Source organism: Hippocampus zosterae, chromosome 15 (genome assembly GCF_025434085.1).
Source record: "Hippocampus zosterae strain Florida chromosome 15, ASM2543408v3, whole genome shotgun sequence".
In the NCBI taxonomy this organism is placed as follows: Eukaryota; Metazoa; Chordata; class Actinopteri; order Syngnathiformes; family Syngnathidae; genus Hippocampus; species Hippocampus zosterae.
Genome location: NC_067465.1, coordinates 13,377,553 through 13,392,580, shown reverse-complemented (window position 1 = coordinate 13,392,580; position 15,028 = coordinate 13,377,553). Strand labels below are relative to the sequence as shown.

The 15,028-nt window shown below is 44.3% G+C and overlaps 2 protein-coding genes across 2 annotated transcripts in view; both read left to right on the top strand.

The window, feature by feature from the left end:
- slc22a23 (solute carrier family 22 member 23) overlaps positions 1 to 4,907 on the top strand; it is a 39,829-nt gene extending 34,922 nt beyond the window's left edge. The window contains exon 10 of the mRNA XM_052087822.1: positions 144 to 4,907. Within this exon, the coding sequence (XP_051943782.1) occupies positions 144 to 1,317 (1,174 nt within the window). The 3' untranslated portion in view covers positions 1,318 to 4,907. The remainder of the gene's footprint in view (positions 1 to 143) is intronic.
- A 3,083-nt stretch (positions 4,908 to 7,990) lies between these two features.
- On the top strand, positions 7,991 to 14,049 carry LOC127616315 (tubulin beta chain-like). Its single transcript, XM_052087839.1, has 4 exons — positions 7,991 to 8,356; positions 9,354 to 9,462; positions 11,003 to 11,113; positions 12,460 to 14,049. The coding sequence occupies exons 1-4, from the start codon at positions 8,300 to 8,302 to the stop codon at positions 13,530 to 13,532; spliced, it is 1,350 nt and encodes a 449-aa protein (XP_051943799.1). The 5' UTR covers positions 7,991 to 8,299; the 3' UTR covers positions 13,533 to 14,049.
- Positions 14,050 to 15,028: the final 979 nt, after the last annotated feature.

Sequence of the window (15,028 nt, the reverse complement as noted above, 5' to 3'; positions counted from 1 at the left end):
TTTCTGGGTGGTGTAAGTTCAATTTCAAGTTGAATTTGGGATCAATATATACAATGTCTTGAAATAATTGTGTTGATTAATTGTGATTTCAATATCAATCAAAGCCCAGCCCTAATATGTATCAATCGCTGATGTCCGTTTAGGGGCGGCGGCTTGGGCCTGGTCCTGGCGAGCGCCGGCTTTGGCATGCTGACGGCGCCCATCATGGAGCTGCACAACCAGAAGGGCTACTTCCTGCACCACATCATCTTCGCCTGCTGCACGCTCATCTGCATCATTTGCATTCTGCTGCTGCCGGAGACCCGCTACCACCCGCTGCCCGAGACGCTGGCCGAGGGCGAGAGCTACACGCGCCAGCCTCTGCTGCCTCCGCGCAAGCCCGGCGAGCAGCGCCTCCTGCTGGCGCCCTCCGAGAGCGCCCGGGATTACACCCGCGTGCACGATACGCCGCTGCATGAGGCGGCTGCCACCGCCGTCTCCACCATGGACTCCGCCGCCTCGTCCGCCATCGACTTGACTGCCCTCGCCAAGGCCGAACTGCCCGATGACGACGACGACGGAGCGCGCGCGGCACTGACTGAAGATGACATCAAACATGCTAGCGCAGAGCGCCTCCTGAGGTCGTCTACGCCTGTCCACTCGCACCCCCTGTTGTCGGACGAGGACAAGCCTTCAGAGGTTGTCCTTGCCTCTATCGAGCCCCTCACTCAGGCCGTTGTCCTCCAAATGGACGACACTCTGCATCCGTCCCATACGCAGGAAGCTCTTTCGGACCCGGCCTCTGAGGAGCCCCCGCCGGAATCCCCCGAGCATCTGGACGCGGACCTTCCGTCCAAGGAATCGGGACCGCCGTCGTCAGAGTACATTGACACCGACCCGCCGTTGCCGGCGCCCTCTCCCTCGAACTCAGCCTCTTTCTGCTCAGACACAGACATCCACTTGGGAATAGAGGACGGATCAACGTCATCGTCACCTCCGCCGGACCCCCCTTGTGGCCATGATCTTTCTCTCCCTCCTTCCCCCACTCCAGACTCTGTTTTGCCCTCGTCAAGCCATACGCCACCGCCCCGATCCCCTTCCGCGTCTCCTCCCCTCAGCATTGCCCCTATCACAGAACCCGCCGCTGCTGCGGCGACCTCAGTGACTGATCATCCTTTACGGGAATCCCTAGACTCAGACTCCGATTCCAACCCTTCAGGAGCGTCTCCCCCCTCTCTGCTGGTCTGTACAGTTTCCTCCCCCATCGACTCTGGCGTGCTGTCAATCAGCGCCAGCACAGAAAACAACGTCCTCACCGGCGTGACGTCATCATCATGATGATGATGATGCAGCAAATAAATCCCCTCGCATTTAGAAAAGACCATCCCAGCCTGGAGTTGGGGTGGTCTTTGAACATAATCCCTTTCCTTTTCCTGCACAAGAGACCGCTTTATGACAGCGCTGTTTTGTTTTGTTTTTTTAAAGGTCAGTTAACTGGAAAAAAGAAAAAAAATCACCAGCCTTTGAACTGCATTGATGGAATTAAAAAAAAAACGACTTTTCAAGAATCAATCAGAAAGAAGCGACAGAACGTGATGGCAAATACTGCTGAGAAATGCACACGACTCAATGTTCGTCAGACATGCAGTACTGAACACGTTTTATGAGGCCACATTCCCCGAAAGTAGTTTCTTCAGCTTCAGTGAGGCCAGGTGAAAAATCTGGCAGCAGACCACCGAAAACGCGTCCCAAAAAAAGCCCACTGCCCTCCATAATCGCTGGCACGCCTGGTTACGATGTGTTCTTTAACTTCTCATAATTACATTTTTTTTTTCTCCGCAGATTTTCAATGAGTTGGAATCTGGGGATGAAGTTGGCCATGGGGGAGGAGCTTGATCCTCTCTCTGGTCAACCGCTTATATCATTTTCAGTATACGAGGATGCGTCTGCAAAAAATAAAAAATAAAAAAAGGAATTAATTTGAAGGCTTTCGACACATCTTAACCAGGAGTGCCAGTAATAATGGCCGGCACTGTATATGCAGTGAAACCCGCAAATAGCAAGAACACCCGCATAATTGACATCTCCCTTGAAGTGGTTTACCACCCGTTAATGGCCCAAAATGGCGCTGAAGCACTACCCCCCTCGTTGTAGTCAATGATGAATAATTTTCAGAACATTTGAGGTTTTTCATGGTCCTTCCTATATCATCCGTGACAGAAAGTGAAACAGCGGTTTTGGTCATGACTAAAGCTGTTCATTTTGGATTTCTTATGCACTGTATGGAAGAATAAGACTTGTTTTGGGGCCGTGTACCCGAGTTAACAATCACAAGAAACGGCACAAAATAACCCCCAACCCCGTAAAAACCAAAATGAAAATGTTCAAATGGTGCCAAAAATTAGTATTGCGTGTTTTGGTGGGGCTTGTTTGGTGCAGCCTCCCCCACACCACCCCCACCCCTGCCATAGACTGAATGTGGACGGTGGGAATCAGATCAAAGGAGGCAATCGGAATGTCGTTCATTGGAAGGAGCTACATACAAAGGTACGTTGGGTAAAAATGTTGTCATTTTGTATTGATATTGTCAATAAGTGCATAATTCCGTGTGCGTGTGTGTAAACCAAATTGAAAACTATGATTGACCTGATTAATGTACAAAGCTCTTCATCCTTGCAATATTGGTGACGCCTCACACCGGAAGCAAAAGAGTCGGCAAAGACAAAAAGCGTTTTTTTTTTTTTTTTTAATTTTTTTTTTTTTTTTAATGAATGCTTTGAGTGCGGAGTTTTTTCCCCCTTTTACACCCACGGACAGTTAAACTGCTTTATGAAAGACTTGACTCTTTCGTCGATACTTGACAGTCTTGCAGAGACGTTTACAACCATAAAAAAAGAGAAAACTCCAAAGCCAGACAAATATTTTTCTTTCTTTAGTTTTGTTTTGGTTTGTTTTAAAAATGTGACTCATTGTCTCGCGTGGAATTTGCCCAGGGAGGAACAGAAAGTGGCACTCTCGAAAGTTCTCGTGGTGCGTTTTTATTCAACCATGCACAACAAAAAAAAAAAAAGAGAAAAAAAAATCACAGGTACTTTCCAACAACATTCTTCCTCCATGTGCACTAATAACAAGATTGTGCTTTTTTTCACCCCTCTTTCCTTCCTGTGAATGATGTAATGCAGCTTGGGTCAAAGTACAACAGTGGTCAAACGTTGTTGTTGTTTTTCAAGGTGGCCATACGTGGCGGATGATCAAGTTGTGAAATATTAATGCCAGTGTCTGATGCTGCTATACACCTCAAAAGCACAAATTCCCTGCAATCATGTGACGTCACAGTGGCGGAGTATTAGAGCCGCATGGAGACGAAATCAATAAGGCGCACGCCAACATTGTGCGATAGTTTTTACCTGCTACAAAGAAAAAAAAACATGCTTAAGTTGTGCAAAGGAAAATGAATTGTCATGAGAAAATATTCAATGGTATCAGGAAAAAAAGTTGACATTTTCAGGATTATTATTATTTTATGTGTGTGTTACCGGAAAAACAAGATAATTTTTTTTTTCCGGTGACACAATGAGAAAGTCATAATCTGAAAATAATAGAAGTTTACAGAAACGTCATTTTAGAAAGGAATAAAGTTATATGATTAATACCAATAATTTAAAAAAACTATTTTTATAGAAATAGTTGTAATTTCATCCCAAAATAAATGAATAATAGGGGAAATATGTAATTAGATATTAGAATTCTAAAAAGACATTTTCAGACAAAATAAAAAGTTCTGAGATGAACGCTTGAGTGGGAGTTTACTCCCTAATATTTCAACTTTTTTCATATTTAATGACGTTTTCTCAAAACTGTACCATTTGTATTTTTTCGGAATAAGCCTTTTCCTTTCTTTGAATAAGATCTCGATTAACATGCACAGCATCGTAAAGGGAAGATTTTAAACTCGGCACACTGACATGCTCAAGAGTTTGAATATTCTCCTGATGACTTTTTTTCAGCTTGCACTTGAAGTTTGTAAATTTGAAAATTATACCTGTAACATGGACTTTACTCTTAAAAGACAGCTCTCTTTGAATTCAAACCAAAATGTGGCTTTAAAAAAATCAACAGGTAATTTTTTTCCTGCCTGTTTGACCGACTGAGATATTTTTTTAAATAAAAATGTAAACATGTATACATTCATCTTGGAAAATAACCCCCCAAATATTACAATATTTGTTCTTGTACAATAATGTCGTATTGTGCAAAATCACTTTTTTCTCCCCTCAAAATTTGAATGTTTTTTCATCTCAAATTCTCATAAAATTATCAGGTTTTTTTTTTACGTTCTTGTGGCTCTAATACTTTGTCCATTCAATGGAGCTTTTCCCAAACAGGAAAAAATAAGAGTATAAAAGGGAAGGCGGAGCTTTCTTTGAACAATTGATGATGCAGAGCTGAACAGTAGAACGGGGGACATATGCTGCAGACATTTTGCTTCACCTTTGCTTACTTCCGTTTTGGTGTGTGCGTGTGTGTGTGTGTGTGCGCGTGTGTGTGTGTGTGTGTGTGCGCGCGCGCATATGTTGCAAACACAGCGGCCATATTAAAATAGTAAACGAGACACCCGTGTCAAATCTCATCAAGCTTTTGCACGGTGCATCTGAAATATAACAAGTACAATGAAACATCGGTGGAAGCACTGATCGTTGGAACAGTGAATGTAAACATGAAGGATAAACATTTAAAAAGTGATCAAGTGTTCAGGTTCTGCTTCCTTCCTCTCTTGAAGAGAGATTTGAATGAATGTAAAAAAAAAAAAACGGATTGTACCATTTCCAGTATGATTTCTGAATGTTCGGTTTGACGTTGATTCCCAATTCTTCCACGCATCTGTATATAAGGCAAACGTCTTGTCAGAATAAACTACTATTTATTGATCTGCTGTTCACTTTGTTTTACCAAAAACCTCATGTACGAAAATGTGTAATGGTGGAACTTCAGTTTGAGCACGAAACCATCAAGGTTCAACAACAAAAAAGGTCAAGAAAAGCTGACTGAAACATCTTTTTGAACATTTTTTTTCAAGACACTTCATTTTCGTTGAATTTTTTTTTATATATGGAGTGTCGAGTACAAGATATTAAAAAAAGTCACTCAGCATTGAGTAATAATAATATTAATCGACAACTCTCAAAAGATTGACGTTCCTTTAATACGGGTGTACAGAAATGAAAAAAAATACATGATGAAAAATGTCACTTTTCATTATTTTAAAGGCATTTTTGGTTTTATTTTAGTAGGTAAACAGAATTTTTTTCATTAGTTTTCATAATTTTGCCCATTTTCGTGAACTATAATAACCTTGGTTTGCACACTTGTGCAACTTTATTACTTCAGCTGTTTATTATTCATCCATCATATCATATCATACATTGTTGGTGGAGTATTTTATATATATATATATATATATACTAGCTGGTTCGCCGCCCTCCGGGCGGCTCATCAGCTAGTTCCTGCGGAAGGCTGGTAAGGTGGGCCTTCGGCCCACAAAAGTGTTGTTGCTTAGTTCAACTTTTTGTTCATCTTCATTGCTTATAGCGAAAATAAAGAGATGTTTAGCTCTACTAAATAACTAACAATTTCATTGCAATGCTTGGTGAAGTAGGTACCGGTACGTTTTGAAAAGGGACAGACGGAAGGACAGACCGCGTGCGGGACGACGCGCATAATATATATATATATATATATATATATATATATATATATATATATATATATTATTTTAAACGCCACCAAAACTGCATTTGAACAGAAGTGTGTCCACTGTAGCTGTACGGGCTCATCAAAAATAGTACTGTAGTAACAGCTTTTTGTTGTGTTTGTTTAAGATTTAATAATACACAACCACAGGGGTAAACATTGTCAAATGAACATCACTTAAAACTGCACTATAATATAACATTTCGCATTTTTATGGATTAATGTATTCTCGATCTAATAATTCTAATCTCACATCATTAAAAAGGCTCCAATTGAGATTTTCCATTTCATTTTTTATTTTGTTCTTTCAACCAAATATATCAGAAATGCAAGAACGACTCGACCGCAAATGAGAAACCCAATTCACGCCCACCAAACTCAGCATTCATCGTGGGCGGGTGTCCCGAATACGTCGAAGGGAGCCGAAGACCTAAGGCTGTGTGTTGCCTTGCTGCATCAGCAAGGCGCAGTAAGAATGAGTCGCACTCTGACTGTGTGACTCCGTGTAACCAAATCCTGCTCTAAACTCTAAATCCTGTCTGGACAATTTCCTTGCAGGGAACACAATGAAGTTGCTTGGCAACCGGCCGCCGTGCAGGAAGAATGCCCCCGCTGTGAACATGCCCTGTCTTTTTGCTTTCCACTGTAGCCGGCTCTTGACTGCATCGTGATGGATCTTTCAGCAGTGCTATCAATCCTTACACACACACACACATAGCATGATTAAGACTTCCCCCAAAACGCAACAACAGGATTACAACCTCTGCTTGGCTCGTAGAGGACAAAGTGCAGCTTAATGAGTAACTAGCCGGAACAGTAAAAAAAGTAGCTGTGTGTGTGTGTGTGTGCGCGTGTGTGTGTGTGTGTGTGTGTGTGTGTGTGTGTGTGTGTGTGTGTGTGTGTGTGTGTGTGTGTGTGTGTGTGTGTGTGTGTGTGTGTGCACGCACGCTGGGGGAAAGAGAACGGAGTAAACATGCTTTGAAGGCCGCCATTTAATCCCCAGCCAAACAGGATGTGAGACAAAAGAACTTTGACTTGCATCTCCTTCTTCAGTTTGGCTCAACTATATCAGTCAATTTTTATTAGTTTGTCATAGCGGCAGCAAGGTGCTCTTGTGGTTGGGGCAGCCACCCCGCAGGCCTGAGATTTGAGATTCGGAACGTAGCCGCGGCCTTCCTGTAAGGAGTTGGTCCTCCAGCTTCCTTCCACTTTAAGAAACAAAAGCATGCTGGGTTCATTGAATGCTTTGCAAAGTTCTCCACTGTGCGATGAGTAATGGTTGTTGTTGTTTTATCCATCCATCCATCTGTTCATTCATTTTCTAATCCGCTTATCCTCATGACGGACGCGGGTGTGCCTGGGCCTATCCCAGGTGTCTTCGGGCATCAGGTGGATACACTCTGAGCTGGTTGACAGTCAATCGCCGGGCACTCAGAGACGAACAACCATTCGCATTCACAAACCCTCCGAAGGACAATTTAGAGTGTTCCATTAGCCAACCATGCATGTTTTGGGAATGTGGGAGGAAACCGGAGTACCCGGAGAAAACCCACGCAGGCATGGGGAGACATGCCCAATTCACACAGGAAGGCCAGAGCGGGAATCGAACCCTGTACCTCTGCAGTGTGAGGCAGACATGCTCACCAGTCGACCGCCTTTCCGCCCGTTGAAGTTTCATCACATATATTGATTTTTTTTCACTAATCCCCTCCGTGTGGTTAATAAAAGATCATTTTATTTATTATCTCTACTGTTCGTCAAAGAAGGACGCAAGGCCAGCAGAAAGAGTGATGCGCTGTTGTGGGCGTGGTCATTGACATAACTAAAATGGATTTTCATTCACAAAATCGAAATGAAAATGCTTAACTCATCCAGGACCATCCAATTCTAGACCAAGTCTGAAAAGACGTTTAAAAACGTCTTTGGGAGTGAATGAGTTTTAAAAAACTATAATTAAAGCCAAAATGTCCCTTGTTTAAGTCGTCAATTAATATCATACATTAGCTTTCAGGGAGTGGCTAAAATAGTGCCGAGTGATGCGCTAACACATAAGTTTTTCTTTTATTTAGTTTTGCCTTATACTGGATTATTTGTCCCGAGTGTGTTGATATAAAGAGCTGATTCACGCAGGAAGTGAGGTGATTTGATGTGACATCATCCAAAGAAAATATGATGAGTGCACATTACGTAGCAGATCAAGTCATGTTATCGACATGTGCAGCTGGAAATTCACTCTCACTCTCTCATGTTCCACCTGCTCGACATAGAACGTCCTCATTTTGCTCCTGAGGCAGGCTGATGCTGATGAAGATGATGCAGCACATTTGCCGCTCGGGGTCCGCTGCGTCACAGCAGAGCTCTGCCATTGGCTGCCGGGGATGCTGAAGATGCTGCGTCGTCATCCTCCATCCGGCACCGTTAATAACGTGTCCGAAGGGAAGCGCTGACTCCGAGCCGCGGCGCAGCCCCACGACACTGACGAGCACAAATCGGCCGAGGCGCCACCGGAGCGGATCCACCCACCACAAGACCCACCCAGTCAGCCATCGTCCATCGACGCAGCGTGACCATGAGGGAGATCGTGCACATCCAGGCCGGACAATGTGGCAATCAGATCGGTGCCAAGGTACTCAACTCATCTAATGCTGAGGGTTGTCACTTTCACTCTTATGGGACGATTTTGCATGTTTCAACAATTCAGTTGTAATCAAGTCAAGTTCGGGTTCGGTAATCTATGAAGAAATGAACGTTTCATGTGATTTTGACACCAAGCAGATGCGGACTTGCTGAATAGAGGTCTCGCCAAGGGCGTGGCTTTTGTTTCTTGGATGTTCTGTTTGGGTGCAGAATCCTGGATATGGGTGTCCTGCTCTTTCTGTCCCAAAACATTTCCGTTTTTAATTTATTTCTTTATTTTTGAGGGGTGTTGTTGTTATCTGAAACATATCGGCAACTCGGTTAATTGGTTATCACAGCTGCCTTACAGTTTTCAGGTTCAGGTTTGAATTTTCTTCCTGTGTGGAGTTTGTGTGTTTTCCTGGCTCACCCTCACCCCTCCTCCCATTCCAATCATATTTTAGATTTACGACAGGAGGGGGAAAAACATGTACCTGTACATACGTCAAACAAACGAATTGAGCTCAAAAACATGGATGGTATGTCAAGGAATATAAACAAAAAAAATCTGTTGGGTTGTAGACCTTTTTTTACATTCATTAATGACAAAATAAACATGTATGCTACATTATAAATATGTGAATGTTACATCGCTTATTCGCAAAAGCTGGTATGTTATTTAAAATATGCACGTTGGACTAATTAAAACAAAAACAATATAACGTGAGACCAAACCAAATAATTAAAGACGGCAAATTTCATTCAGCTGTGAATGTTTTTCTCAGATCCTGCACAGAAAATGGGGACCAACGTATTGGAGCGGCTTCTGGAAATGTCAGTCATGGTCATGTGGGGTTTTGGGGACGTGTCATTGTGAAAATGTGGAGATTGTGCAAAGATTTTGGGACACCTCCAAGACGTGACTCGAATGTGGAGTGTGGACAAAAGTTCTGGGACACGTCCAGGAAAGGAAAATGTGAGACTTGCACAAAACTGTTGTCTTCTAGTTCTGGGAGGTGATAAGCGACGAGCACGGCATCGACCCGTCGGGCAGTTACCAAGGCGACAGTGACCTGCAACTGGAGAGGATCAGCGTGTACTACAACGAGGCTTCAGGTACACAACAACCCCAAATTATAAACGCATGACCTTCCCTCACGAGAAAGTAGGTCCTGACACAAATGAACGCAATCAAGGAGAGTAAACGGCAGCTAAAAAAAAAAATCTTCCCTTCTTCTTTTGTCTCCATTTCCCATGTCCACCTCCACCCGTGTGTCCATAGGAAGCACAGGTATCTTCACTCGCATCTCATCTTGCTGCCTCCTGCACTTGCTGCAGTGGGGTTACCTTAGGTCACAACTCACTCAGCTGGCAGCGGCAGTCAATCACTGTCTATCAAACTCTCTCTCCATCCATCCATCCATCTATTGAGCTGTCTGTTTATCTGTCTGTCTCTCACTAGCTAGGTAGCTAGCTGTTGGCCTGTCTGTCTGTCTGTCTATCTATCTCTCTATCCATTCATATATCCATCCTGAGAGTTCACATTGAAGTCCATACTCATTGTTGCGATGCTGTCAGAAATGCTTATTGCATGTTGCACACCGTAAAAATGTCCAGATTATCAAATATTTTAAACTTTTAGGGTTTTTTTCTTAATTGAAATAGTCTTAATGTTACAGGGTTGAGATGTTAATTTTATTTATTTATATCATGGACATTACACATGAATAAGTACGTCAGTTAGCCAATACATTTGCATTTGTCATCTGCAGTCGCAAGATGGATGTCAAATGCCACCCTAAAGGAATAAGAATAAAATGCATCATATTTACTACTATTAAACTACAATTTTTCATAATAATTACAATACATGAACTAAAAGTACTATTGAGGCTAAAACAAATATCAAACAAGTAACAATAGTATGTAAGTGAGGCAATGTTTTTTGGTGACAAATAAGTAGCAACGATACATGAAATAGGTAATATTGCTTTCAAAAGAAATAAGTAAAAACAAAACATGAAAATAGTGACTTGTGAGAAAAAAAGTAATTTATTTAAACATGACTAGCAGACAACTACAGGTTTTCAACAGAAAAGTGCCCATTACAATTTTCAGACAAAATGTTTGAGACATACTTTTAAAGTTACATGAATAAAGTCCAATTTTTCATTTTGTTATGAAGAATAGAATACTAAAAAATATATATTTTTTGGTAATAGTAGTCACGACATATTTTATAAGACACCCCACAAAAAAAAAAAAAACTGGCGATGTTCTGAAAATAAAGTCATTTTTCTGCGAAAAGTCATAAAGTTGCGATGGGGGACAAAAAGCTGTTACTGGTGACTGCAGAGCACAGGGGCTCATTGTTCCAACAAAGACAAGGCTTGAAAGGAAGACACATTTTTGGGAAGGGCCTTGCTTGAACTGACAATGCCGACCTCAGCACTTTAAGAGGCCCAGTGGTCTGGAAGAAGCAGTGTGTTGCAGCCCTTTGCTGGCACGCTCAACGAAAAGGGCGTATCAGGAAGAAAAAAAAAACCCCAACAACAACATGAGCAATTTAATAAGTCAGAGACAGATGGAGAGACATTTAGTCACTAAGTGAGGAATGATATCACTCAGTTGCTCTCTCCTTATTGTCATCCCAAAGACAGCAAATTTGTCCCCCGGGCCATTCTGGTGGACCTGGAGCCCGGGACCATGGATTCGGTTCGCTCGGGTCCATTTGGCCAGCTGTTCAGGCCTGACAACTTTGTCTTTGGTGAGTAGAATTATGACCCCCCCCCCACACCCTCCTCTCCCCTGAGTCAAACACACACACAGTAACAGTGTGAGTCTCCCGAGAGCACCCGACACATTCCGCGACCCTTCACGGTATTGTGCGAGTGGAGTGATGCATTGTTGGCGTGGCGCTAGGTGACACGCTGTCAACTCTCCTGGTGGTCACAAGGGAAGGGCTGCCAATATCATCAGCAACAAGTCCGGGCCCGAAGCCACTGGCACGTTGTCTTGATTCTCATCATGGCGAAAAGGAAACTGTGAGACAGGAACTATTTCTAGCTCAGCCTAGTTTTTGCTTAAAATTATTGAATGAGAAATCCTGTAATCCTGCTTTTTACGCCCACAGAAAGCAATGACTGTAAGTGTTTTTTAATGTTTTGGCATGATTATTGATGTCAATTGTGAGATCATGGGCGGCCCGGTAGTCCAGTGGTTAGCACGTCGGCTTCACAGTGCAGAGGTACCGGGTTCGATTCCAGCTCCGGCCTCCTTGTGTGGAGTTTGCATGTTCTCCCCGGGCCTGCGTGGGTTTTCTCTGGGTGCTCCGGTTTCCTCCCACATTCCAAAAATATGCATGGCAGGCCGATTGAAGACTCTAAATTGTCCCTAGGTGTGAGTGTGAGTGTGGATGGTTGTTAGTCTATGTGTGCCCTGCGATTGGCTGGCAACCGATACAGGGTGTCCCCCGCCTACTGCCCGGAGACGGCTGGGATGGGCTCCAGCACCCCCCGCGACCCTAGTGAGGATCAAGCGGTACAGAAGATGAATGAATGAATGAATTGTGAGATCAAATGTCATATCCAGCATGGTAAATTAGACTTGCCCCAACACGAAAATCAAGATGCACCAGTTTTTACGCTGAACGCATGTGCACAGTCTGTGAAGATAACACCCCAGACTTTAGGGATGAGGATAGGGTGGATAAGGTTTAGAGTTAGTGGTTAGGTTAAGAGTTATGGTTATTGTTAGGGGAATTAGGGTTAGGAGGATAAGGGTTAGCGGGGGTAGGGTTTAGGGTTTGGGTTAGGTTGAGGGTTAATGTTGGGGTTAGCGGTAAAGGTTGTGGTTAGGGGGTTCTGGATTCTTATTTTGGTTAATGTTAGAGATATGTGGGTTCTGGTTAATGTTAGGACAAGGGGGATGTGGTTTAAGGTCAGGGTTAGGGTTTATGTTTAAGGTTACGGTTAGGGAGTTAGGGTTTCGGTTTAGGGTTTACATTTATGGCTTAGGGGGTAGTGTTAGGGTTCGGTGGCTAGATTTAGGCATTGAGGACGGACACAAACCTTTTACAGTAATCTTATTTGTGATGGAACATGCGTCTCGCAGGTCAAAGTGGAGCGGGAAACAACTGGGCCAAGGGTCACTACACGGAGGGAGCCGAGCTAGTGGACTCGGTTATGGACGTAGTGAGGAAAGAGTCTGAGAACTGCGACTGCCTACAGGGCTTCCAGCTGACCCACTCGCTGGGCGGTGGCACCGGCTCCGGGATGGGCACCCTGCTAATCAGCAAGATCCGCGAGGAGTACCCCGACCGCATTATGAACACGTTCAGCGTCATGCCATCGCCCAAAGTGTCCGACACGGTGGTGGAGCCGTATAACGCCACGCTGTCCGTGCACCAACTGGTGGAAAACACGGACGAGACCTTCAGCATTGACAACGAAGCACTCTACGACATCTGCTTCCGCACTCTGAAGCTCACCACGCCCACCTACGGGGACCTCAACCACCTGGTGTCCGCCACCATGAGCGGGGTCACCACGTGCCTGCGCTTCCCCGGTCAGCTCAACGCCGACCTGCGTAAACTGGCCGTCAACATGGTGCCCTTCCCCCGCCTGCACTTCTTCATGCCGGGTTTCGCCCCCCTCACCAGCAGGGGAAGCCAGCAGTACCGCGCCCTGTCAGTCCCCGAGCTCACGCAGCAGATGTTCGACGCCAAGAACATGATGGCAGCGTGTGACCCGCGCCACGGCCGCTACTTGACCGTGGCGGCCATCTTCCGCGGCCGCATGTCCATGAAGGAGGTGGACGAGCAGATGCTGAGCGTGCAGAACAAGAACAGCAGCTACTTCGTGGAGTGGATCCCCAACAATGTCAAGACGGCTGTGTGCGACATCCCACCGCGCGGGCTCAAGATGTCGGCCACCTTCATCGGCAACAACACGGCCATCCAGGAGCTTTTCAGGAGAATCTCAGAGCAGTTCACCGCCATGTTCCGCAGGAAGGCTTTCCTGCATTGGTACACCGGCGAGGGCATGGACGAGATGGAGTTCACCGAGGCCGAGAGCAACATGAACGACTTGGTGTCCGAGTACCAACAGTACCAGGATGCCACCGCGGATGAGATGGGGGAGTACGACGAAGATGAAATGGAGGACGATGATGATGGCCGCCATTGAGGAGGTGCTGCCTTGAGAAATGTAAACCGACCTCTGCAGTATACTTTTTTCTTCCCTGGGCGGTGAATCGATCGCCACTGGACTGCTCTGTTTGTTTTGGACGTTCCGCTTCTCATCTGAAAAGGATTCATCATTTAATGCTAATGTGGAAAAGCCAATTATTTCTGGTGCAATTTGCCTCCAACTTGGAGCATCAAATTTGAGTTTTCCACACCAACTCAGACTGGTCCGTCCTCACCAAGCCTTGTTGCATGAACTGATGAATCCTTCTCTGATGCCAGGAGGTAAAACATCTTAGACAATCAGAGCAGTCCGGCTGCGATCGATTCAATGCCACGAGCAAGAAATGCGATTAATGAGAAAATACACAAACCTGCAGAATGAGAACAAGAACAGATGTCAACATAGAGCTTCTCAATAGTACATGTGACCCATTCTAAACGCTGATTAAAGCTGACATTGCTGGTTGTGTGATCAAAATTTAGATTTAGAATTGCAAATAAAGGCTACACATCCATTTCGGCAACTGTCTTATTTTAAAGCAGAAATAAAATGCCTGCAAAAAATCTAATTCTGGGAAAGAGCAACTAAATAAAGGTCATTACCGACACTTTACAGTAATGAGGTCGAATATGATAGCATACAGCAGTGGGAGTGCGGTCCGCCTATTTACTTTGAAGGGAAGTGTTCCAGGAAGAGGGTGGCTGACACTAGCAACACCAAAACATTGAATCCTAATGTGTTATTCATTAATGGTGGTGAAGCCCAATCTGAATAACGTAAAGAAACCCCCACTAATACACAAATATTTCTATTCTTGTTTTTGTCATACCAACATGAAATTGGGAGGAGCCGAAACGTTCTGAAGCAGTTACTCATCGACAAGTTTGCAAAGGCTGCATCAGCGCTATCAGCAGACGTGATGAGCACGAACACTCTTGAAATGCGGCCACACCCTCTTCGGTCTGTCAGCCAGGGACGAACGCCTCATGATGAACATATTTGCTTTAACATGATTGATGACGTCACACCCACACAGAGAAGTGGAGAGGTGTGAGTGCGAGTACACGAGTCCTTTTTGGTCAAATCATGAGCAAATCTTTGTTCAAAGGAAGTGAATTTTTTTTTAAAACTACTCCAACACAATCTGATGAATTGTATAATTGATTGTGTGACACATGCAAATTTCAGCGGAATCTTGAGAGTTGATGAAGTAGCAACGGGTCACCTCTCTGACTCATTGTTGATCTTTTGTAGATCAGAAGGTAGGAGTGTGTGTTGGTGACGCATTTGAAGTACAGCGGAACACCGATGACGTTGCACAAGTCGGAATTCTCCACGTGTATGTGACTTGGTTTGGCTTCTTTTTCTGACTCCAAACATGCTAATAGACTCAAACAAGTGGTGGCATAACGCAAATTTGTATGCAGGTCAGAATGCTGGCAAGAGGGTAGTAGTTATGTGGAACAATCGAGTGAAAAACCCTTCGTTCTACA